This window comes from Plectropomus leopardus, chromosome 5 (assembly GCF_026936395.1).
Source record: "Plectropomus leopardus strain MGB_pleo_1.0 chromosome 5, ASM2693639v1, whole genome shotgun sequence".
Lineage (NCBI taxonomy): Eukaryota > Metazoa > Chordata > Actinopteri > Perciformes > Serranidae > Plectropomus > Plectropomus leopardus.
Genome location: NC_142180.1, coordinates 30,493,813 through 30,520,683, shown reverse-complemented (window position 1 = coordinate 30,520,683; position 26,871 = coordinate 30,493,813). Strand labels below are relative to the sequence as shown.

General features: G+C 40.9%; 2 protein-coding genes across 3 annotated transcripts in view; one reads left to right on the top strand and one right to left on the bottom strand.

Annotated features, from left to right (window-relative positions):
- The window catches only part of ralgps2 (Ral GEF with PH domain and SH3 binding motif 2), a 104,798-nt gene that overhangs the window by 18,724 nt on the left and 59,203 nt on the right, over positions 1–26,871 (bottom strand). The window lies entirely within an intron of this gene.
- angptl1a (angiopoietin like 1a) lies at positions 1,356–25,043 on the top strand. Its single transcript, XM_042482710.2, has 6 exons — positions 1,356–1,673; positions 13,765–14,022; positions 14,133–14,759; positions 21,448–21,641; positions 22,587–22,857; positions 23,815–25,043. The coding sequence occupies exons 2-6, from the start codon at positions 13,833–13,835 to the stop codon at positions 24,000–24,002; spliced, it is 1,470 nt and encodes a 489-aa protein (XP_042338644.1). The 5' UTR covers positions 1,356–1,673; positions 13,765–13,832; the 3' UTR covers positions 24,003–25,043.

The window sequence follows — 26,871 nt, the reverse complement described above, 5'->3', positions numbered from 1 at the left end:
TCAACGTGAAGTGATGGTGTGCCTCTCCTTCCCGGCTCCGCTCTCCTCCTCTTCTCTCTCTCTCTCTTGCTTAATGTTTCCTTCACACACCAGCATCGAGATTGAGTACAGATGTAAGAAAAGTTATCACACAGTTGACTACATGACACCAACTCCCTGCCTGTTCTCCTTGGAAAATGCTTTTCAAACTCACAGACACATCCATTTACAACATTGTGCGCGCAGAGTCTAAACACAGATGAACAAATAAGCACAGACAACAGAAATGCAGGATCAGATCCAGTTGATAAAAGGGCCAAAGCTCGTCCTCGGGATGCCATTCGCACACAAACACAACACCATTTGATTAGAATCAGACGGAGCTAGGCTGAGAGCAGGGGAAGCAGTTTACAAGAGTTTTGGAGACACAGCTGTAAGGGGGGAAAGTGAGAGATGGGGAGGAAGAGGAGGAAGAGAAGGGCTCCTGAAGGCTTAACCGCTGTAGCTGCTCTTCAGCGAGCATGTCAGGGATAACAGCAGTTAGTCATGCACAAATCCACACTGCCTGGAACACACACAGACAGATGCGTGCTCAGGGTACTGTGGTTAGGGTACGCAGGCATTTTGTATGTGTTCACATGTGGCAAAACTTGTAAGAAAACATCAAAATAGAATCCCCAGGCAAAGACGGAAGAAATGTGGTTGCAAAAAATGGAGAAAACATCAAAAATCCTCTTTTTTTTAGCCAATTATTGAAAAATATTTCCACACAAAAAGTCCATATCTGTCCATGTCTCACACACGTGAAGACACTGAAGTGAGTGACAGTGGTGATAAGGACCAAGGACAAGCTCAGACTGCACCTGGAGGAGGGATTTTTCTCCAATAACATCACAAGGTTTATCTGCCTTCCTCTTTTTTCTGCTCTCACATACCCAGCTGAAGCTCCACAGGAAGCTGCTGTGAAACGTCTGCAGCGTTACAATAAGCTTTCCCCACTGCTACAGGAGAAAGAAAAAAATGAGGGGTTGTAATCAAAGAAAAAGGGGTCAAAACAGATCATGCCTGCGCCCCAGACTCGGCAAAAACACTCTTGAATTTGAGCAGTTTCCTTTTAGGTCTTCTACATAAGAACTGAGACGGTCATTGTTGAGGATGGGGAAACTTAATGAGGCAGCGCTGTTATTCTCTTTTTCTGTCTTTTTTCCATCAGAGTGACATCAGAGGTAGGCTGGGCCACTCCAAAAAAAATAGAGGGGAAGAAAAAAAAAAGAGAAGCAATCTCAAACTCCCACACCCTCATCCCCCTTCTCCTCCCCTCTCTTCCTCCTCCCCCTCCCTCTTCTCGTCTCCCCCATCCTTTGTGAAAAACTCAAGGCATCAGTCGTCAGAGCTCAGTCTGTTGAAGTGGCCGGCTATTGAACCATGCCCCAGCCCGGGCCCCAGGACAGCTGAGTCCACAGAGAGGAGCTCATCTTTGGGAAGTAGGGCCTTAAAACAAAACTTCATATATTGTGGTTTTCAGCTGCAGGACAGAAGGAGTGAGTGGAAAGAGGAGCAACCTCAGAAGACTGGAGACAAAGAGACAAGAGAGATGAGTCCTGAGCACTGCAGCTCGGTGAAGACACAACACAATACACACGTGAAACTATAACTGAAGGAAACACACCCCCACTGCTGGTAACACAAAGAAGGTAAATACTGCCGGAGTTCAATCTGTAATCTGTAATGCAAGTTTGCTTTTGAAGTTTGTGTGTGTGTGTGTGTGTGTGTGTGTGTGTGTGTGTATGTAATAGAGTCTGGGCAGCTGTGAGAGCTCTGGCTGAGAGGTTGGAGAGGTTAGGACGTTTCGTGACTGCAGGCTCCGGCTGCAGACAGAAACATTTAGCAACGCTTCTTTGGCTTTCCTCTGGAGTCTGAGGCCTGGGACATATACCGTGTACAGCATGCGGAGAATCGCATCATGTCATACATTCAATACATGCAAGCAAGTAAGGGATGTTAAGGATGTGTAGGATTTTGCATTTTTTCTTGTGAGGAGTGCAAAGATTAAAAGAATATAAAGAAAAACTGTAATGTTGTAATGTGTTTAAATGGTGGTAAATTTTAAAATCTTCGACCACCCTAAACTTTGTTATTTCAGCAAGGTTGTAATAAGCATACATATTAATTTCTCAGTAGTCTCTTTACTAAAATATAATCCGAACCTACAGGACATACAATATGTATACAGTTGTAATGCAAATATTTCAGAAACAACTTTAACAGGCTAAAGTTGTAAGTATTTAGTGTGACCTCCCTCTCCACTGAGCATGGATTGAACTCTCTTTGGCAGACAATATGAGATTTACAATACAAATCCTCTGGTTTATTTACTCCAAATTGCATTCAAGCTCAAGATTGATTGTTTGAGATACTTTTTGTTACGGTTGTCCGATTCCATATTTGGTCTTTATCCCATTTGGGCTGCTACTGTAAATATTTCCTGTATGTCCTGGTTATGTTTTAGCAAAGAGACTACTGAGAAATAAATATGTATGATCATTATAACATTGCTGAAATAAAAAAAAGTTCAGAGTGGCGTAAGGCTTTTGCACAGTACTGTAACACCCAAACTTTATCTAAAATTACGCATATCCTGATGAGAAATCGAAACCTAAAAAGAGAAAGGAGAAAAAGCAGTGAGGAGAAAGAAAAGTAGGGCATTCCAGCAAAACACTTGAGGGAGGCTGATCTGATCAGATGGAGAGATTTGAACCCTGGAGCCAGGCTTGTTTATTTTTTCTTGGCTTTTGGTTTCCTAATACAGCACCATCCGAGCCCGGCCACTAAGAGGGGCACAGGGATGGAGGCGAGTTAACCCCGTGGAATCAGGGTTAGATCAATAATATTACTCCTAATGAGGCGGTGACATGTCTCTTAGCACATATGAGGGCCGTGAAATCAGACAGTGAGACGCACAGAAAACACATTGTGTGACATTTTGAACACATTCTCTAAGAGAAGTCCCTTTCACCGGGTCGTGTTTAAAAAAATTGATGATGCAATGTAATCCAGCCATAACCACATCCTCTATCAGTACACCCCGTGGATATAAGACACTTCAGTCACAACCTTGCCATGATAGCAAACGCTTTGAACACTAACAGCATCAATCTGGTGCACTTCCATATCACCGACTCGCAATTATCTTCAAATGTTTTCACTTACAGTCCGGGGCCTGTTGGTGGGATCTGTGGAAAATACTGTGTTCGCTACAAAGCCACATCTGTGAATGCTGTAAACGACCATGAGAGGGGAGGACAGTGCAGAGAACACACAGTCTTTGAGCTTCAAAAAGCTCGGAGGAAAAGGGCAAAATGAGGGAATGGCAAAAGGCTACGAAAACATTCTGGTTTTTCCCGTAGACTAATAAATCAGAAGATCAATACCTCCAATAATTCAGCATGGAAAGAAAAAAAAAGATAAAGAGAAGGAGGGAGCAGCTGTCGGTGAAACATCCAGAACATTTTGTGCTGCAGCGGCGATGCTTGGCCCTCGGGTTCACCTGAAATGTGGCCTCATGGGGGACAGGGGCTGGGAGAGAGCTTTAAATGGGTCATTACAACCAATCCACACATATTCTCTTAACCCTCACCCAGGACTCTAACTTTCAACAGACTCTCTGTTTGATGTTTCCTATTTTAGGTTTTTAACAGTCCCTGGACAAGCCAATAAATAGCGGTCAGGTAGTGCGTGGTAGACTGTCAGAGCCAGTTAACCGCTGCCTTCCCCGGCCGTGTGTCACAGACTATGTTGTAACGCAGCTGGAGATTGATAGCTCACTCAGCCAACTTGTGTTTTTCTGAGGGGGGCGATGGGCATGTGTCCAATCGTATGTGACCTGAGGCTGTGTGTGGACCCTTCACAGACACAGCTCAGCTGATCTTATCAGTAAAACTAATATAGAAGAAGATAACACAATCTAAATACAGACATTGGCCCTTCTTAAAAGCACTTACTCTGTGCTGACCACATGCAGTTAAATCAAACCGCAGCACAACAAGCCGGACATATTGTATCTCAGCACTCAAACTACATTATGAGCTGCAGCCTGTAGCACTGCTGGATTGGGATTAGGAGTCACAAAAAATGACTGTGAGGTGAAAAAAACAGGAGCTCAATTCAAAGACAAGTCTGTAGCTGCTCCGTGAAGCTCATCTAGAATCCCTCTAATGAGAGCTTGGACACAGTTGAACGGACAGGTCACCGAAGGGAGGAAGAGGTCAACCCGGAGGTCAGGACAAATTGTCAAGAGAAGTGGAGGCATGTTACTAAGTAGAGCCAGTGGGCAATCAGTGTAAGTGAATTCACATGCTCTTCCTTGCTATTTTAACTAATAGAAAGCATGCAGAGTTGGACGTGTGAGCTTGAGGTGAGGGTGAGACTAAAAACAGAAGAACTGGGTTTTTTTACCAATAAATTTCCATGACTTAAATGCATATTTTTCAAGACCATACAATCTCCAAAATGAACATCAGTACTGCTTATTGGTTATTCATCATAACTATACAATAGCTTTTTAAAATTAATTCTGATCAGGGTTGGAACTTATTATTTAATAATATTTATACATATATTTTTAAAAGAAAACATGCATTTAAAGAAAAAAAAACATTTTTTGGTGATTTTTTAATTTATAATCTATAAATTTTTTTTTTTTTTTCCTTCAAAAATGTATGACATTTTTTGAACAACAAGGCAATGTTTTTCTTTAAAAGTTTTGGGGTATTTTTTTTTGTTGTTTAATTTTAATAAAACACGCTTTCCAAACCCACAGGCCACATGCTTGCAAGGCAAAACACCAAGACTGACACAATTTATGACTAAAAACTTGAAAAACAGATTTATCAATAATTTTTCACATTTTCAACGGTTCTTGAACACATCACGTGTTTTTATACAGATTTATGAGGGGAAAAAAATTCAATGACTTTTCAAAAACTTTCAGGGTATATTTAGTTTTCTAAAACTAAATATACCCTACTTTCAAATTCCATGACTTTACCAGGTTTTTCATGGCCGTACAAATCCTGAAAGAAAGAGTTGAAGCCTGAATATTTGCACCATCAAGCCAAACAGACATTTACATGAATGCAGTAAAATTTTAATACTCCTTCCTCCCAGCTCTCCGCTCTCCCCTGACCCTCCTCCAGCTCTTTACTTAAGCGTGAAAGCGTCGTGGCAGCATGTGTTCCTTCAAAGCCAAAGTGTCACTTTACAAGTTTAATTTAATCAGAGAGAAAAGCCACCTGAACGGAAAGGTAATGGCTAATATGTCAGCCCGGGTAATAAATCACTGTGGTTAATAGGCGTGCAAATATCATTGCGAGCGTGCGTTTGTGTTGAGGGGCTGTGTTTGTTCTGGGGGGGGGGTAAGAGGATGAGTGTGCGCAGTGATGGAGGAGGGTGTTGGAGAGTTGAGACTCCTTATCTTGACATAGTATGACAGATAGAGAACGACGGCCTTATGTGAACTCTGATCCAATGGAAACCTCAAACATAAGAACTATGTGTTTGTGCATTTATGTGCTTGGAAAAAAAAAGAGGACAAGGGGGAACCCGTTTTCCACAAAGACCGATTGATTGCGGGGGTTGTGGAGCGGACGGGTGGAGGGGAGGAAGGGTGGGGCTGCACCCTAATCCCACATATAGACCTCTGACCCTCCCAAACATCAGCCCACATGTTTAGAGTTTCACCACAGAAGAAGGAAAACAGATGGGGGACGCAGGGCCAAATTTGGGGGCTCAATCCTCAGTAATATAGAATCATGAAGGTAGGCGACTCAAAAGCTAGAAAGCAGGAATCTAACACAACGTCTTAATTTTTTCACCTCATCGTTCATTCTTTTATTCTAGCAGGCGGCTTTGGTCTCAAGTAATAAATGCAGAGAAATCCATTTCTATCTTTTAATATTTCCAACATGCACGATTTAATGAGGAGATATAAAACAACTCAACTTATACAGCGCCGTAATGCGCTTCCTACTCCGCTGTGGGAGCTGTATTTAATCTCTGTAATGTTTCTTTGGTTTTGGTAATAAGGCTTTTATGAGTTTTTCCTTGTTTTAGTACTGTTTTTAAAGTGTTGTGTTGTTTGTGTTTCCATTAATTGTTTCATAATGTCAGTACTTTTACTGCTCCCACTCATGCTGCGTTCACCTCTCCAGCCCACGTCCACAAAAACATCAGATATTCCTTCGCTCTTGTTTTGAATCTGTCCTTTTTTCCAAACTAGTCTGGTGGTTTCTCAGCTGTCACTTCTCCTTCATTTTCCCACATCCAATTGTTTCAGCAAGCACAAAAGAATGAGTCAATCTGTGTCTTTGAGGGACAGAGCGTATGAGTGGTCATGTAACTCAAAAACGGTGGCTGGTGACATCATGCGCGGATGAAACGCTGCGGAGGAAGTCGGTCTCTGGCTGCGTACCAACAGTAGAGCTGGCTAAGCTCCATGTTGTCATGTAAAGCAGTGCTGCTGTTTATTGTCACTCCAAATCCAAAATCTCTCCATCATACATCCAGCTCTTTGTTTTTCTCTCTTTTTTCTGTCCAGCCATGATGTGTTGTGTGTTTCAGGGCATTTTGGACTTGTTGTGGGAAAGTCTGAGGACCAGATGGAGGAGTGGAAGCTGGGGATTTTGAGGCTTGGAAATACATTGGCTATGAAAATATAAATCAATATCTCTCTCGCTTTTTGAACTGCAATAAATCAGGCTGCAGACCGACAGATCAGAAGAGGTAAATCACAGCCGCAGAGCAGGAGATCTGAAACCCGCACAACTGTCAAACGACACGTCTGGAAGGCTGACAGCCTAAATCTACATTTTACAAACTTACAAACTCCAGTTGATGTTCCTACCTGATACATGCTGGAACAGCAAATGTAACAGGATGTCGTCACAACAGATTCTCCCGGCTTGTGTCATTTAGTGAGCGCAAAGCATCAGGACAAACTAACCTTTCAGTATCTGACCTTTTGTGCTACGGTCTTCTATGACTGTTGATGATGATGACATACAAATAGAAACTGTGCCTATTTATTTTAACATGTTTCCACCAAAAGTTGCACGTATATGCAGGTTTTGTAAATGCAGAAAATTCCACTAAAAATAGCTGTAAGTCTTATTTTATATTGCCAGTAGATGACAATACTTCTTTTTTTCTGGTGTGTCACATTTACAGCTGCAACGATTAGTTAATTAGATTGATTAGTTGCCAACTTTAAAATTAATTACCAATCCATTTGATAACCGATTCATCAGTTCAACAGTTTGTGATTTTTAACAGGAAAAAAGTCAGAATTTGCAGATTCCAGCTTCTTAAATGTAAATATTTTTCAGTTTTTTTACTTCTCTGTAACAGTTAATGCAATGACGCACTGCCATAAACATAACATCCGTCTCCATCCAAGCTAACATCTTTCAAACTGAATCGGCACCAAGTCTGAAACAGAGACTGAATAAGTGAAAAATATAATAAAGCAGTAACCACCGTAACATTTTCAGACCTCTATGCTGTTTTCTACCTTTTATAAATCCTGTTTTTCATCATGTTGTGACACTGATGGTGACACACCATTAAAAAAATCCAAAATATAAATATAAAGGCATACTCATCTACCGCAATGCCGTGTACACTGCTCTGGTCTACTGACAACGGGGAAAAGAATCCAGCGGATCTAGCGGGAAAAGGGCTCCAGGTGCACCCGGCTAAAATTAACTATGTCGAATACAGCTGTCCTGCAATAAATCCGACTTACATGAGGGTTATGATGTTCTGTTTTTGTTGAATCTGTTTAAAAGATGTTGATTTATGGTCTGTTGCATCAGACTGCATTACTTTGTCAAGTTATCCTGAAAAAACTGATTCATGTTACAAGTTAAATAACACTGTATGATAGTGACATACAGCACAACCCTGCAGTGAACTGGTTTTCCATGGAAGCATACCTATAGCTTATCAATCAGTTTATTAAGCAGTTTTCTTTGGCTCAGATCACAAAATAATGTCTGCATTTGATGAGGGATTTTTGCCAAAACACACAGAGTAACCTGAAGCCACTAGTGTGACATATAGCTGTCTGTCTGAGGTAACAACCAACATTCATTACGCTGTTTAACCAACGAGGCTAAACACATTTTTCCTGTCGAGCAGTAATGTAAGCAGCCGACTCACTTAATGAGTTCTCTAGTCATTTCCTCTCCGACGACATGCAGAAAAGAATTATTTCTGTCTTCTACTTGAGTGCAAACCTAATCACCATTAATGTACGACATCAGCTCCTAAACAGAAAAAAAAGGTCGATGAAAGCCAGTGTCCTCGCTATATACATAGCTCCACATAATTAAAGCAAGCCTCACCAAACTGAAATAGTTTCGGGCTTTTTTGAGGTGTAAAAAGAGCCAAAGAAGTACGTTACAGATAAACGCTGGCTGTCCTTAGACTGTTCTAATAAAAAACAGGAAAATAAATCAAGCCAAAGACAGACAGAAAGTGGGGAGTGAGGACAATTAAAAAGCAACTGTCATTCGTCTCCTGACTATTAATAACTATTAGCAGGTTGAGGACCTAACAGTGCACTTGGGAAGACTTATGAAGCTCAAACTGTTGCCAAAACATTAGGCAAGCGGAGTTAGAAGCCTGCTGCAAATCCTTTATTCAACACACTGTTTTCACTTGGACGTTTTTGAGTATGAGAGCTGATTGTCTGTACGGTCGAGCCAAAAAGAAACTCAATAAATCCTACATGTATTAAGGAGTACATTGGTTAAAATTGCTCTTATTTGCTTGCAGCTCACAGCCTATGACTTTCATATGTATCTGCAATCTGCTGCTTAAGTGATTTAGCTGTAACCGAAAGCGCTGGAGAGGAAGAAAGGGAAAGGAATGCAAAACAGAGAAGGCAAGGAGAAAGGAAAGTATTCAAGAACGGAAGGAAGGGAAGGAGGAGAGGAAAGTAATTAAAGAAATCAGGCAGAGAAAAGGGCAAATTTGTCAAGACTAAAAAAGGAATAGGAGTATTTCATCTAAGTAAGGCTCTGCCTCAAGTTATGTTCACGGCCCTCGGGTGTTGTTCACGATGCCTGGCCAAGAAGGGAAAAAAGGCCATGACCCAGTTTCTATCCCTATCACAGTACTTTGTCACATCTTTAATAGAGTAGTGTTTTAAATCTTTGTCCCTTGTTTTAGCCTTACAGACTGTCATTCTTCATCTTCTTCCCTTGTTTGGTCTCTGTAGTATCAGCGCTCATAGCTCACAATGCACGAGGTTATGATTTTAAGTAACATTTCTCCAAGGCACCTCATAATGCATTTACAGCTAAGTAAGAGTTAGAACCATGTGAGGGAAAATTGCTCATTCATGCCGAGGCACACAACCCTAGACATGCTGTTCATGTGGACTGAAAGGGAACTTAAAGGGATAGTTTGGGATTATTTTAAGTGGGGCTGTAAAAGATACTTATAGAGCCGGTGTATTACATACAGCAGATGGCGGGTTGGCATGCTCCATGTTTGCAGAAACAGACGGGACTGTCACCCCAAAGCTCAGCATTACACCACTGTGGGGAGGACATCAGTCCACGCTGTATTGAGAGTATTTTCACTGCTTTACCTCGACGTCACACAGCCCTTTGCTTCAGCGCTACAGTTTCTCAACCGTATAACGTTCATATTCCACGCAGAAGCCTGTAATTGTACCGAGTCCTGTATTACGCCACTGGCTGCAGGTGAAGCGTTGATGTGTATATTAACTAGCCACAACAGTATTTATTTCTTTCTCTGAACAGCCCGGAAATACAAGACAAGCATGTAAAATCTTTAGAACCGCCAAGAGTCATTCAGGGTTATCGCTTAACAGTCAGTTACAGCACTTTCTGACCCAAACAGCTGACTGGCAACAGATTGGCCTCTGTGTAGGAAAAATGGAAGTTACACGGTTGAGAAAATGTGGTGCCAAAGGAAAGGGCTGTGTGACAGCGAGGTGAAGTGGATAAAATACTATAAATATAACATGCACTTAGACTCATACTGATTTGTTTTTGTAGCCATGCCTTTTTTAAAGTGGTTAAATTAGTTTTAATGTTCACCCCCCTTCACAGCAGAGTCAGGCTGAGCAACAGGGTGTGAGTCCCGTCTGTTTCTGCAAACAGGGAGTGAGCCAACCGCCATCAACTGTATGTAATACACACTGACTATAGATACGTACCTCATGCAGCCCCACTTCAAAAATCTCAAACTATTACTTCAAGTCTTTGTCAAGTTAATGAAAATAAATCAATGCACATGCACTGAATTTGTCATAAAAATGCTCACACATACATACAGGAAGTGCACAGTGCTTTTATTGTGAGCTGCAACCAGATTCAGTAAACAAACAGGTCTGTGAGATTTAAGTGCAGCCTTTTTAGTCAGCCATGCAAGGACTTTTATTGTGGGTTGCTAAATCTGAAAAAGTGGCAGATGTGAGCTATTGTTGGCATAATGGCCCGTTCCATCTCTGCCGACCCAATATACTCTGTGAAGTGGGGCAGACTGGTACAAACATAATGTAGAGGTTACAAATATGACTCAGTGTGCAGAGAGAAATCCAAATTTTCAGTCTATGCAAAAATAACGCTGAGTATCCGCCTGTAACTACAGGATGTAAAGGCACGTTTGTGTGCATGAAGTTTTACGCCCACAGGTGAGCAACTTTATGTTTTCCGCTCAATAGCCTCCCCGGTCCCTAAGCACTTCTGCAGTGTTTAGTTTCGGTTTGTTGGGGCAGAAAAAAGAGGCCGCTCTGCGTGCTCTGAGGAAACGCTGTAAAACCTTGTACCTTCAACACACACGGGTGACCTCTCCACATCCCCTGGTATGCCTTTGATATGTTGTGGTTCCATGAAAGAAACGAGGCCCCTCGTACTCAGAACCACCACCCAGGAGGAAATCAGACTCCAGTAGACAGGAAAGAAAGGGAGAGAAGGAAAGGATAACAAGAAAGAGATGGGAATTGAAGGAGGTGATGGCTGATGGATGAGCTGTAACGTTGCCCGTCTTGTTCATGCTTCGGGGGCATGCAGATGATGCTGTGTATGAACGCTTTATGGAGCAGCAAAAGAAAGCCAGTCATAGTTTGGATGAGAAGACGCACTCGAGAGAACCTATACTGCTGACTCTGCTGCTAAAGTCATTAGCGGCTCTCACTGAGGTCAGTAAGGATACAGTACCTGGTTACGCTGTCAGACACATCGACTGCTGGAAAAATACCCCACCGTGAAAATGAATAACGTCGCTGGATAGTCATGCACACGCAGTATTCAATCATACAGATGGATACACGAGCATACCAGTAAGATCTGCAGTACTCTCTGTAATCCTGTCCCCTCTCGACATTATTCCAAGCGACAGAGTTGCCAGAATTCCTAAAGAACCACAATGGCGTCATCAGGGAGACACACAGGGCCGGAGTTTCAGGGTGGAGGTAATGATGTGGCACTGAATAAAAAGTGGCTGAGGGGTGATGGAGTGGATTAGTAGGGCTAGACTAGTCTTGGCCTTGCGCAGGCCGAGGCCGGGGTGTTAAATGGAGCAGTGTGTGCGTCTTTGTGAGTGTTTTTGTGCTTGTGCATTGATGAGAAACAGAAGTTGAATCAGCAGGGATAAGAAAGAGGCGAGGGAGTGCCAGCAGTCGCCCCTCAAATTAGAGCTGAAGACAACTCTGCACACACCGTTTTCTTGCCTTCATCTCACACCCCTATAGTGACTGCCTGCCTGTGTGTTTTTGTAAAAATCTTTCAAGTGGAACACAAATACGACCTCCTGCTAAACATTCCCGTTGGATGTATGGAGGCATGTGGAGCAGCGGGTGCTCAGCAGCGAGCGTATTTAACCTGTCTCACAGGAAGCTGCATTGGGGTCAATGTGCTTCACTGGGAGGAGGTGCTGCTGTACGGGACACTAAGGTCAGATCTCTGAACAGGGAGGGGAGGTCTTCAACCCTCTTAGAGGCCTTTTAGAGGAAATTTTTACAACATAAGGACATAAATCAGAAGCTAAGAGTTCCCCAAGCGATTTGCATCTCTGTTGCATCCAAACAAGTGTGAAAATAAATCATAAATTAAAAAGCGATGAGTGTTTATTATGTAGTTTTGCATGCTGAAAGTGATGCTTAAGTCAGCATTGAAAAGAGGATGCAGAGGCAGAATAGGGAAATTAAAAACAACCTTGAAGAAATACTATGTATCAAAACAATTGAAAAGAGTGTTTTTTAAATAAAGATTCAGTGTCTGATTGCATTGAAATGATACGCAAAAAATAACTAGCGTTGATTTGATAACGCTCATTTCACACCAGACCAGGAGTGAGCTACATAAAACATTGTTATAAAGTTAAAATTTAAATGATATTTCAATCCTTTGTCTGATATTGATACTGAAGACAACCCCTGTTGTTTGATAGTCTGACTTCTCTACATGAGCGTAGTCATCACACAGCTTGTGTTGAACAAATCAGCCATTTCACACTGCAAACCTTGAGTTACTAGGCCATCAGACTGTGCCAACTCATGGGGCCAGGAACTACAATATGGCCCAGAAACAAAAGTTTGAACTGCGTTCTTGTGGTCAGCGTGCTGAAAACTTCCTGGATTGCTAAAAAAAAAGGTTCCTGGAGTAGTTTTAGAGGGTGAATAAGACCATTAAATGTCCGGTGTGAGGATTAAGTGGGATCTAGTAGTAGGATTACAGAGCCAAAATTTCCCTCCAGTGCCTAGACACTTGGAGAACAATGGTGTCGACGCGAATGGCCCTATCTAAAGCCAGTGTTTGGTTTTCCCAATCTGGGTTACTATAGAAACGACTGTTGAACTCCGTTGAAAAAGATCCGCTCTGTATGCATATATAACAGCTTATTCTAAGGTAACAAAAACAACACAGTTTTTATTTTTAGGTGATTATATGCCAGTAAAAACAAATTTATGAACATTAAATACCATTTCTGCCAGTTAGGGCTGTGCAATGACAAAATATATTTCATATTATGCCATATCGTTTATTTCATTTACACCATCTGATAATGCTGTGCATCCGTCTGCATGGCCGAGGGGGCGTCTACATGAACTATTTAAGTAGTTTACAGTAGTTTAGGGGGGATTTCAGACTCTTGAGATATATATTATGTATTGCCATACAGCCTAAAAATATTATTATATTATTTTAAAGCCATATCACCCAGGCCTACTGCCAGATCACCCTAAATCCTACACACTGGACCTCTATGGTACTAAAAATGCAAGACAAGAGGATGGAGTTTGCTGGAGTAAATAAAAAGATGATGTAAGAGTAAGGGCAGGTACCAAAGATAAAACGCAGCCAGCAGCCACATAGCAGACCTCTTTAATAGAGGGGAAACCAACAGAACCTCAGAAAAATGGGGTGTCTGTCAGCAGTGGAACTAACCGAGACAGAAAGCAGACCTCGTCTCGCGGGCTGGACAGCAAATGTGTTCTCTCTTTCAATCTTTCCACACAACCAACTCTATGTGGAACAATGACCTGACAACTCTGCTACTGCACACCGAGTGAAACAATCACTGATTGTCTGTGAATATTTTTGAAAAAGTGTCAAATAACCTGTCATTAAGTAACTTCTTCTGCTATGGAATAACATCCAATCAACACTCCTGCTGTTAACATTCCTTTTGTTGGCCTTTGTAAACAAAGAAGTGTCTGTTTTAGAGTCTCGGGATCTTGTGTTCTTGCAGGGAGGCCTGGGGGGACTTGGAGGGAGCACCAGTAGCTGTCCATCAATCCATCTAACCAGCTAGCAGCGATGCAGGGGCTGATGTGGAGCCTGTGTGCCCTGCTCTGCCTCTCCCTCTGGGAGCAAAGTTACTGCAGGAGCTCCAGGGAAGCCCGGAGGACCAAAGAGGCTTCTCTCCACAGGAGTAAAAGAGCCCCCATCGACCCTGATGCCAAAAAGTGTTCCTACACCTTCCTTGTGCCTGAGCAGAAAATCACAGGTTCAAAGGATAACTTTTCTTTGTTATACACTTCCAGTTATTAATCAAATGGCTGTCTTCAGTTAAGCCTCTTCTTGGTAATCTTCTAAATAATTCATATCTGTCATCAGGTCCAATCTGTGCCAGCACGACAGGCCCGCAGCCAGACAAGGACAGAGTGACCCGTATGGACATTGCAGATGTGCGGGAGGTGCTCAGCAAACAGCGGCGTGAGATTGAGACGCTGCAGCTGGTGGTGGACGTGGATGGTAACTTGGTGAATGAGATGAAGCTGTTGCGGAAAGAGAGCAGAAACATGAACTCCAGGGTGACCCAGCTCTATATGCAGCTGCTGCATGAGATCATCAGGAAAAGAGACAACTCTCTGGAGCTGGCCCAGCTGGAGAACCGCGTCCTCAATGTGACCTCGGAGATGATGCGACTGGCTTCAAGGTACAGGGAGCTGGAGGCCAGGTTTGCCGTGATGGCCGGGGTGGTCAACAACCAGTCCATTCTCATCACTGCACTGGAGGAGCAGTGTATGAGGACACTGGGGCGCAGTGAGCTGCCTGTGGTCCCCCCGCTGGTGCAGGTGGTGCCGCAGAATATACCAGTTAACAATCGCTTCACCAATGAGATACAGAGGGACAATAATAACCGCGCCTTTCCCCGAGGATCACGCATGGGAAAGGACGCCCCTACTCCAAGCCCATTTGGGATTGACCCTCCGCCGCCACAAGGAACACTTACATCTGATGGTATGTACAAATTTTAATAAGGCTGCCCCCTTGAAAGTCAGCGGCTCGAATCATTAGTCAGAGACCATTAGTCAGAGACCATCAGTCGACTGAGATTGTTTCAAGTTGAGCAGTCATACTTTTCTGTTTATTTCACTTCTGGGGACATTTTGCTCCCAAGATTTTGCTGCAGAGTGAGCGCTCGTGACTTTCACGCTAATCTTTGCAGCTGCAGACATGCAGGCAGCGGCACAGAGGGAGACAGACTGCATCGTAATGTGAAGATGTGGTGAATTTACAGCTCACCTCAAGTTCATACAATACAGTCTCTGGTAAGGGTCCACCGATATTGGTTTTTCGGGGCTGTTACCGATATCGATTATTAGTAGTTAATGAGAACAATAACCAATATTTGGAACCGATATGCATTTACCATAAGAAAAGAAAATATTTCTGTCAAAATCATAATTTGGAATACAAAATACTCCAACCCAAAACTTTATTTAAATGCCTTTGGCAAGTGTTTGATCAAAACATAAACTTTAAACATCATAAAAAGCAAGTTCTCTTCAACTTTTTTAAAGTCAATTAAAGATTTAAATTAAAAAAAGAATAAATTTACAGTAGCTCCCTGACGTTTTACAGTAAAAGTTCCTCCCATGTTGACACGGTCTTTGCACTTTTTAATTAATTAATTTTACTGGCGATCATTAAATAAATTTCAGAACAGATAATCGGCAGAATGTCATAGAGATATACAGATATACGGACCGATAATCTGTTGACCCCCAATAAGAAAAGCAAAACAAATCATCAAATATTCGAGGTGAACAACCAAATCCGATTGGACTGGCATAATTCTGAGTTGGATACAGCCCTAAAATTTAAAGCGGCAGGGGATGATGAAGAAATAAGTGACTGAGCATTTAAGTAATTGCACTAGTAGTTGAGTGTGCAATTAATTGGGGCAATTACTGAGGACTGTTATTCAAAAAGTAATTTCTTGCAACAGTGGGTATTGCTGAGGCACAGTTGGCTAAGCCTTGGCATCGTACGGGGGCAGTGAAATCATACATTCCTATGATTCCCACTTGGCCGCCTGCATTGGCTGCGCTGCAGTCAGCATGTGTACTAAATTAGCAGAATGTGGATTAGGGCTCTTTGAACAGCATTAAAACGACTTCAGAGAACGGGAATAGATATCTACTGCAAGGCTTTAGTCGGATTTACATTCAGTCTATGCACGACAAGGTATTTACAAACACAGCACACATCTGATCCATCATGTCTCATACCACTAGACAAAGCTATCAATTTAGATGGATGTAGCTCCTCTAAGCAAAATCGTCTCCAATGTGAAACCAATTTGCAAGGTTAGAACGCTACTTGGAAATGACTCCGAAAAATTGGTCAGGGCTGTTGTATTTTGACTGGCGATTAGACGATGGCGGGGAATGTTGACAGAGGTTATACAACCAGATGGTGAAATGGATGAAATCATGCATAACATCCCTCAGACAAGAAGGGGAATAAAAGAAGATCTGTCTGAATACTGACAGGAGAGCCACTTCGGGTGACATAATAATGGTTCACAAAGGGATGATAAGGTGAGAATACCTTATCCCACATTTGTTTAAATCAGATATTTGAAGCTCTGGTAAAGTCTGACACGTAACCCTTTGTAATCTGAGCAAATTGGTTTGACTTCTTTAAAATACATGGAAAGTAAGCGATGAGCAACTGATCAAGAAATGGCCCAAAAATAAGCATGAAATTAGTAAAAACTTACAAGAAAATAACCTGAAAATGAATGAAGTTTTCTGGACATCGTTTCCTGTTTTTTTGTTTGTTTGTTTTTGTTTAGGAATATTTAATAATCCCCTCCAGCTAATTGTCAGTTCATATCCTTTTCACCTTTCACTATATTATTGCAATTTATGGGACATACCTTGCCAAGATGCTACTAAAGTTTTTCCCATGTTTTTGAAAGAAGTAAAAGCATTTTTTCTCAGGTTTTAGAAGTTTAAATGCTTGTGCAAGGTGTCTGAGCACAGCATCAGGAAACTGATTTCAATCCAGATCTTAAAGGTGTTGAAGACTCCAGAAGACTCCAGTTACAGATATCATTGCTTTCTTTCTACTTTGCATAAGAGATAGATGTTGTCACCATTTAGAAAATCCATATGCCAAACTACAGAATTTAGCTCTTAAATTTCAGCATTTTATTAAAACATCAGCTTTCCATCCCTATGATGCGATTACATAACAAAAAAATGATCATGTAATATGTTTAACAGCAGAAAGGCAAAAGGCCATACTTTAAAAGCCTCCATGGAGAAAAAAAAGAACTAAGGAAACACAGCAATGGAAAATAAAGGCGGTGAAGTGGTTGGGGGAGGTCAAATGGAAAGGACTCCAGTTGTAGATGAAAAAAAAGAGGACTGAGTGTTCTCATGGTTATTTCAAGCAAAGCCCCAGTCGAACTGTAATTTTAGCCTTTTTTTAGTCAAATATAGCTCATTAGAACTGGGAGCTCCAATGTAATAATCCTGCAATTCCACAGGCCTTAGCTGGATGAAATATAAAGGAATGTTTCACCCACACAGTGCTCATTGCATCTATCTATCACTCACCCTGTGATACATTTTATTAATCTATTTAGCCTTCATTTTACCAGGTTTGTCCCGCTGAGATCAAAGATCTCTTTTACATGGGAGACCTGGCCAAGAATAGCAGCAACAGAGTTTCAATAACAAATAAAATTCACATAAAAGCACAAAGATGTGCAGAGAACCTAAAAGCCAATTTTCCCAATTCATTTCTAACTTTGTGCACAACAACATGCAGAAAGTCCAGCGAACGGATATCATAATTTCCATATTTTACAATCAAAAGTGAAGAAGGTAAGTAGGAATTTTACCAACCATCGATGAAAAAAACATGCCAGTGACTGGGGCATCGTAAACATAAAGCAGGCCAAATATATATAATATTTTAAATACGAGACACAATGGTGAGTAAGAAATCCAGTTTGTAATGAATTTCAGAGCCCGAAAATAAACGCTATCCAGAGTATCCATAATCAAAGAGACGTGAAAAGGGAGACTCCACCAATGTCTTTTTTGCATGCCTCCGTGGTGAATAAAGAAACCCAAAAAACAGAGAAAATTCTTTATCAATTAGAGTAAGAGGGAGCCCCGTTTAACAGCAACAAAATATACCTTACTTTATTTTAAACACTTCGACGTAAACAATCTTACACATGGACAAGTTGCACGCCTGGGCAAGCGCGCGTTTGAACTCTGCACGCTGGAATGCACAAGCAGAGTTCAAACGCACGAGCTTGCCCAGGCGCGCTACTCGTTTGCACAAGTTATCTAAATAGTATGGCGATATTGCATGTGTTTGGGAAGTACGGCGCACACAGCTGCATAAAAGTGAGTTCGTGAGAGAGTTTGTCAACTCACTCTAAAGACAAATTATTCTGCGCAAAAAAAAAAAAATTAACGGAACAGTTTGCATCAGTCTTTTCAAGTTATGACAACTATCAAAGGCATTTTTAAGTAGCGTTTACTTAATAACTTATAGTAAAAGTTTTAAAGTAAGAAAATGTCGCTTGTGTTGTTTGGCCTGCAGATCCCTAACGCAGATTTAACTGTCTGAATTTGTCTAGCATTTTAAGTGAAGGAGGAAAAATGTTAAATTATCATGCCATTATCATTACCTTACTACATCTTAAATTTTGTTTCAAATAAATTAACATAAATTTGAGTTTCAGTTGCACAAAATATTAAGCTGATGTAATGATCAACATCTTAATTTCAACACAACTCATCAAAATTATTTTTCCTACTTAAAAGTTTTAAAGTTTGAAAAGAGTTTTTATCCACAACCATGCATTTAATTAGGCAGCGGTGATAGGTCCACTGAATTACTTTTTAGAGTGCAGATGTTTTGTTATAGTTTGCTGTCGTCAAACACAGACGCCCTTTATTACAAGTTAAAGAAATTTCTTTGTTTTTATTTTTATATTTTTTTTCTTCAATCCATGTGAAGGCATGCAAGGAAACAAACTTTTCTTAACAAGTTCAACAGAATATGGGATGAGTAATTGATATACAAATGACTATTTTGTGGGTGAATTGTTCCTTAAAGCAATAAACTGCTGCTTTCACAATCTTCCAGATTTTTTTGTCTATGACAGAAACAAAGCTCTCAATCTGGACACCCTTGATTTATCTACAACCAAGAGAAACATCAGAAAGCCAGGGATGGATCATATTTATTTTGGTGGCCGACACATAATCCTTTACCATTACATTTTCCGGAGAAGAAAAACAAATCCGCAGAAATATTTCTACCACTTGTCTCCATAAAACATATCTACCCAATTCCCAGAGATAAGGATGCGTGCTCATAAACTGGGATAAAGTCATATGAGATTATGAGAATATATGGATGAATGTACACTTTTCAACAGATGGTTTTTAATCTAACTCAGAAAAGAAAATAGGTAAAAGTTCAACCCAAACACAAGTCACGGATAACCATTAATAGGCTTTCCTCCATGTGGGATCACTACTACTGTAAATTCACATTGCTTGACCACAATTTGGTCTAGTTGAGACCTTTTAAAAACCACTACAGCTCATTGACTTAATTTATTTTTAAACTCAACCCCTTAAAGCTCTGTTTAAAGAAACTAACAAGAAAGTGACAGAAAAGTTGAAAAGTGGAACACGTTAGAGAGCCCCCTCACTGACAGCTCTGATGAAGACATATGATTACTAGAAAAATACAAGCTTGTGCTGCAGAGTTTTAGGTGTCTGTGTGAGGGCATTACACTGGGTCCCTATGTGCTGCTATACTCAGCTGAGAAAACCATCTTCCATGCGCCTTTAGGCCGCGGGGGCCCCCACACAATGCCCGTGTTCATACAGTTTTTAATACATATTCACACTGGGGAAAACAGAGGAAATATGTTGGGTTTCAATTCAGCTGCTTCAACTTTGGGTGCAGTGCTACCACATGGAAAGCTAAATCTAGGTGAAAATTCATTTAACAATTTAAGTGTGCACATGCATGATTGCGTAACTCTGTAACGTTTGGATGGTGTGGGCGAAAGGAGATGATTTACCAAGAATGCAGCCGCAAAGTCACATCCAGTCAAACTATGGGGTCTAACAGACGCTCTTTCCAAACTTTTCTCTTGTCTGCTGTCTGGAGTCCCGAGACTGATGATGATGACTTTTACATATGCAACAAAAAAGACATCTTGTTCAGTTGAAGGCGCAGTATGGTATATTTATTCAGGAAGCTAAAACTGACTATATTTCAAAGAAAGGATGGTTTTAGTAGGAATCAAGAGTCAGTAACAAAATATACAGATAAATTATCTATAAAGCCTTTAACTTTTATGCTAATTTCCGGCTTTTTACTGGCGGTTATAACTCATTCTCACATTTTGTTTCCCAAAGAGCTAAGCATTATCAACTACTATACCCAAAACACCTGGGGCCCTCAAGAACTTTAAGCCTGTTAACACCTTGTATGAACATAGGTTGTTTTTTGACCCGTACACAAGCGGACAGTTTAGACACTTGTGTTTATTTTGCATCTCCAGCTGATCAATTGTGTTTGGATTTTATTAGTGCCTACAGTACTTATGCTAAAAAGGGCTCCGTGCAGTTATTACATCCACACTTTTGATAGCTGCTTGCAAGCATGCTCACTATTCACATAAGCAGTTGTGTCAGTAGAGATGAAGATGTTACTGTCAGCAGTGTTCAACACGACTTCTTTTTGTGGGCAAAATGATAGACTGTCACTCACCTTATTTGTCATTAAATGGCCACGTTATAGCACATCAGCACGCTGTCACAAAAACAACCAACCACGTTATAGCACATCAGCACGCTGTCACAAAAACAACCATCACCTCCTGCATTGATGATGTATTTTCCTGTTACGTGGTTGTCCAGTACACATCAGGACACATTGATGTTCATACTATAAAAGGTATATGGTCAACTGAGACCATGACCACCTCAGCAGATGGTTGGAGTAATCAGATTACAATGTATTTTGTTGGTCATTTACTTGTTACAAACGCTGTCCACTTGAGACTGGACACATATTAACCTTTTGAAATACGGGCAAATTGGCTAGACTTCATTCAAAAATGTGGGAAGAAGGCAATGACCAACTTAAGAAAAAATGCCCCAAAAATTAGAATGCTAATAAGAAAATGACATGAAAAGGGGACCTTAAAAATTATAATAATTTTGTAAAATAATTTAAAATGTTTTATTACAATAATTTTAATTATAGTTCTATGGACCTTTTTCCCTAGCTTTTTTAAAAATAATTTTCTAAATCTACTTATTTCTTGCAATTTGCTAAACATTTCTTGCTAAGTTGCTTATTGCCCTCTTCCACATTCTTATCAGCAATCAAACCAACTTGATCAGAGTTTAAAGGTTTAAATACTTCTGAAAGGCATGTGAATGCTGCAGAAGTAAAGAGACGTCGATCCAGGTTTCAAAGGGTTAATACCAGGTATAAGAGGGCTCATTAAAGTATTATCATAATTGCAATATGAAAACAGATTGTGAAAAAATTGTGTGTTCCAATAGAGATAACTTCACATATCTTACATATCTATCACATAATCTTCCGCTTTTTCCTACAACCATCTTTCCGACCACAGGTCCCTTCAGAGACTGTTACCAGGTGCGACAGGCAGGCCACACCACCAGTGGGATGTACCTGCTTAAAACAGACGGCAATGAACGCTTGATCCAAGCTTGGTGCGAACACGGCCTTGACAACGGAGGATGGACCGTGTTGCAAAGGAGGAGAGACGGATCTGTCAACTTCTTTAGAAACTGGGAGAACTACAAGGTAAACTGAGGAAACAGCCTATTTAAGCATGAGAGAGAACTGTTTTTTACGGCTTTTTCCTTTCCTATTACCTAAGCGACCCACTCTCAACAGTTCATTTCGGGGCCACTGAGCAAGCACTTGCTCCATCAATGTAAACAGCTTAGCGGTGGATTTCCTCACACCGAAATCACAGCCAAGAACTGGAGCCAGGGACCTACATACAAATCTACGCAATCAGAGAGCCACGGTGGGCTGAGAGGCAAATACAGCTCAACACAACTGGAAGTGATCCCTTTATCCTTTTCTTCTCATGCGTCAGATTTTGTGATTGAGATGGGATCCAGGAGCAAACAGAGCATGCAGGGGACGGAGAAGGAACACTAAAAAACGACATGGATACACAGCATGACAAAATTTACTATTCTCCCGGTTTTCACTGTAAAAAGAAATATGGCAAAGGCGAGAGTTTTCCTCTGTGTCGTAAAATTTGATTTAGAAATCAATACTTACATGCTGTTTGGATCCAGAACAGAAATGTGTCTCTGCAGCTCTGCATTTGCTGTATTAAACTATCCATTTAACTGCAGCCAAATTACCATTGCCCCTGCTATTCAACTAATTCTTCTCAAGTGACAAACCACAGATCAAAAACTTAACACATTAGCATCTCAATGGGAAGCAGAATTGATTTCATTTTTCTTGATTGCATGCACCAGACCCCTTTAAACTCAACACTCAGCTAAGTCGCATTAACCTCACTCTGCTATATTTGTGTTTTTTGGATGTGATTTGAGTTCAGTGGCCTTAGAATAAAAAGAGATCTGTTCTCTCACCAGTTGGCTAATCCACCACAAATTAATACTGCACTTTGTTGGTCTGTGCTACACTACAATGCAATTTTAACATGAACCACAACTGGTGGTGAGTAACAATAAAGCATGTTGTGGTGCTTGTCCCCCACAGAGAGGCTTTGGAAACATAGACGGCGAGCACTGGCTCGGGCTGGACAATATTTACAACCTGGGGAAACAGGGCGACTATAAGCTGATGATAGAGCTGGAGGACTGGACGGGGAAGAAGGTGTATGCAGAGTACAGCAGCTTCCACCTGGAGTCAGAGAGCGAGGGTTATCGCCTGAGGCTCGGCACCTACCAGGGCAACGCCGGCGACTCCTTCAGCAGTCACAACGGCAAACATTTCACCACGCTTGATCGCGACAAGGATGCATTTTCTGGTAAGTAGGATGCTGGACGAGTTCCAAGTGCTTTTTGATTTCTTATATTAGTAGTAGTATGATGACACAGCTAGAAATGTTGCGATACAATTCTTTCGCAATACCGATTCCAACACTTAAACTTGTGTATTGGCATATATAGAGTACCGATGGAATTACGTTAAGAAACAAAATTGTCTAAAAGTTACCCATTTCCATGTCAAGAAACCAAATAAACTGCATAAAAAATGATTATCTACTATTATATCTGACATATATCCAAGGGCTTCTCAGTAGGCCCTGAACATGGCCTTACAATACTATCCAAATGTGCAAGGGATAATCTAGCCATTTATTACAATCCCAATATTCTACTCATTACATTGCACAGATCTGATATAAGAATGGGGTGAATGTCATGTTATATCATTGTGCACACTTAAGTCATGATACAATATCATTGACATTTTAGACATCTTGCAATATGTAGAATATTGTGATAACATATATCGCAATGCATTGCAACTTAATACCTTTTTCAACTACAAATTATGCCCACAAAGGAAAACTTTGACCTCATTATCTAACAAGGCAAAGTTTTAAGTCTGTTCATCTAACTTCAGTCATTTTCACTGCAGCAAATTGTATCTAGTGGAATGAAAAAGCTACCAAGATACCAAAAGTTGAATTTCTGTTTGCAATATTAATAATTTATATAAAATTATTAATTTCCATGTGTGTATCGATATAATATTGCTTTGCAAAATATAGATTATTTTCCCCACCCTTAGTTAAAAAACTGGCATCACTTACTTACTCACCGGTACCCAATCCAGCATATTCAGCAGTATTGAAGGCATTTCTGAAATATTAGTATTGATATCAGAACAACTCTAGACACAGTAGAGGGTAAGTTTTTATCCTTTTTCTGTCCATCAGACTCATCTTGTTTTGTAATGTTGTGTCCTTCTCCACTAGGTAACTGCGCCCATTTCCATAAGGGCGGCTGGTGGTACAACGCATGCGGCCAGACCAACCTGAACGGCGTCTGGTACAGCGGCGGAGTTTACCGCAGCAAATTTCAGGATGGAATCTTCTGGGCGGACTACGGAGGAGGTTTTTACTCCCTCAAGTCAGTCCGCCTCATGATTCGACCGATTGACTGAAACATCAGACTGCAGCTTCCTTCAAGAGCACCTCAGTTTTTTTCCTTATCTTTATCTCCCCATAAACAAAGACTGTAAAGGCAGAGCCGGGAATCCCTGCCATCCTACAAGGGTGCCTCACAATAAACGGAGGAAGAGACGGTGGCGTGTTTATGGCCAGACAATAAAGACTCCAGCAGTCTGCGCAGTGGCTGGCTCCCATGTTGACTTTGATGTGAAGACTGATGCCATTGCCCTCCCTGAGTAACTGCTCTCCTCCACCTCTAGAAATGGTCCATCAAGCTCCCTGGGATCATGAAGTATTACTCTTAAATGTCCTGTTTTACTCATTCCTGTTGAAACTCAGTATGTAATAAAAGGGAAATGGTCATTTACAAAATGAGATTTCTTCTGAGCAGCTAACGAACGTAGTGTCGCCCATACCAAAGGGTAGCGGATGTACAAGGATGTTAAACTATAGTAGCATGAAAAGTGATGAAGTTTAAAAGTTATGTTTCCGGTTAGAGTCTCTGACAATCAAGGACTTGCTAAACCTACTGTTTACTCATTTCTGGGTTTCGTCTGGACTTTTGGGAGATTTCTTCGACCTCCAACAGAAAATGAACTGGTGCAACAGTGCGCTAGTCCGATGTGCATATGGCTTAGCTGGCTTTGGTATGTAAATATCTTTGGCTTTATTTGTGAAAGGTAATTTAAGAGGTGTGACTCTACTCAGGCCGAATGTTCACAATGTCGTCACTCTGCCATTCTTTGTTATTTATCAGTGTATTTATAGAAAGTATAGTCATGGCCATTTTATATCTAACCCTTTAATAAAACAACTGTTACATTTTTTTTAACCCAAGTAGAGATACTTTAATGACACTTGATTAAAGGCACACAAACACACACACACAAACAAACAAACACGCACGCACGCACACACACACACACACGCACAGAGATAGTCGGCACCAATAAATCCAGAGTGGATGTCTAGTTGGGAGTATGAGACATGCACTGCCTGTTTTCATCAAATTAAATTTGTTTGTAAACATTGAATGGTCTCTCGCTCTTCACTCAGCTTCATAACAGATAGAGTCTGGTATCAGTACTCAATACCTTTAAGGTAACAACACACAGTGTCACACAGACACCGGAACAGCTCAAGTCTGTTGTTAAACGTGAATGGCCACTAGGTAACTTTAGCCCTGTGATGCAAACAGTTAGCCCTGTCACTGTGTGTGTGCACCTATGCGGACTCTTGCTTAATGTCCACAGCGCTGAGCTCACACTTTAGTAGCAGAAACTACAACCAATAAAATCTGTGGTGTGGTGAAAATGACCACCAAAATGACTGAAACTATGGCTATCCTACACACCACTCTGTTTATATTATTGGTATCAAATTAACTACTCCACAGGTACTGGTGACACTTTAAGTCTACCAGTAATGGTACCAGTATGATCATTTTTTAAACAATACCCAGCCCCAGTACCAATGAATATCAAAATGAGTGTTTCAACATTAATTCCAGTGTGAAAGTAAAACTTGAAGTATTAAAATACATAAAATATGAGCTTAGCCTTTGACGGTACAAAAAATAATACAGTCATCTGAAATGAAACACTTCAAAGCTCTTTGGTCTGATTTAACTGCAGTACACGCTGCTGACGCACTGATGGAGGTCAAAGGGATTTAATAATTAAAGAAAATGGGCAGAATAAAAATTAACTGCGGCCACCAGTGAGGAGATTCAAAATGACATTATTTTGTGTTCTAAAAGGAGAGGCTAAGGAGAGGTTTGAAAGCATTATGTAAGACGTCATAAAAATTAGGCATAAGCATATCAAGTTCAGCACAGAAACAGATAACATAGAGGATATTGGATGATGCAACTATAGAAAAATTTAGACTAAAATGAAAGGACTGGAGAGACAGTGAGGGTGATGAAGAGCAATAGAAAAACAGACGGCAAAGTGAAGGAGGGGAACATTCCTTCCACATAAAGCTTGTCTTTCCCTAAAATACAAACGTATATCTTGAAATTATGGCTCCCCTCTGGACCTAACTCTCTGAGGAGCTGTAAGTCATAACAGATAGAAACCGTCTGACGCAAACACCGCAGGAGGAGAAGCTCGCAGACACATAGTCAACACATTGTAGCTCAGATATTCAAACACACATCGAGCCAACAAACCTGGCAGGTAGGCTTCCTGTCAGACTTTTAAAATACTTTATATACCTGCAGTCCAAAACAACAGGCCAGACCAGGCATGGTCTGGATTTAATACCACCTGGACTGTAGGTCAGGAACCTTTGGGGAAATAAACCCCTCAGGTGGCCGACTTTTATAATCTTACACATATGACACCAAACAGTACCCCTTGTATTTTCCACTGCATAGATTATTCCACACAGTGTTGCTTGCACGGCTTCAGACTTACTTTTGCAGCACTGGTGCTACCATCTCTCTCAGCTGGTTGCACCAGCACATGATTTGATCACAACCTTTTTTTGGTACAGCATGATCAAGGACCCTGCGTGCTGATGATTTGGATACCCTTATTTTGCATTGATGTAAAGATCTGTGAGTCAAGACTTAAAATATAGTTATCTAAATATTAAGTTTCTCTGCTACGACCAATTGTTGACATATTAGGTCGTCTTTTATTATATTTGGTAAAGAAAAACATAACAATTGTAAAAGCGGTCCTTTACACTACTGGCTCAGATGGTCCCTCTCTGCCTGCATTTTCATCATCAGTGGCGTCTGAATCAGTCTCTCATTGTCTCTCCTTCCCCACCAGTCTCTTCCTCTCTCTCCTTATTTTGCCTTTGAAATAATCAACGATAGATCGCTTCATTTTTTAAACACTGTAACAGCTA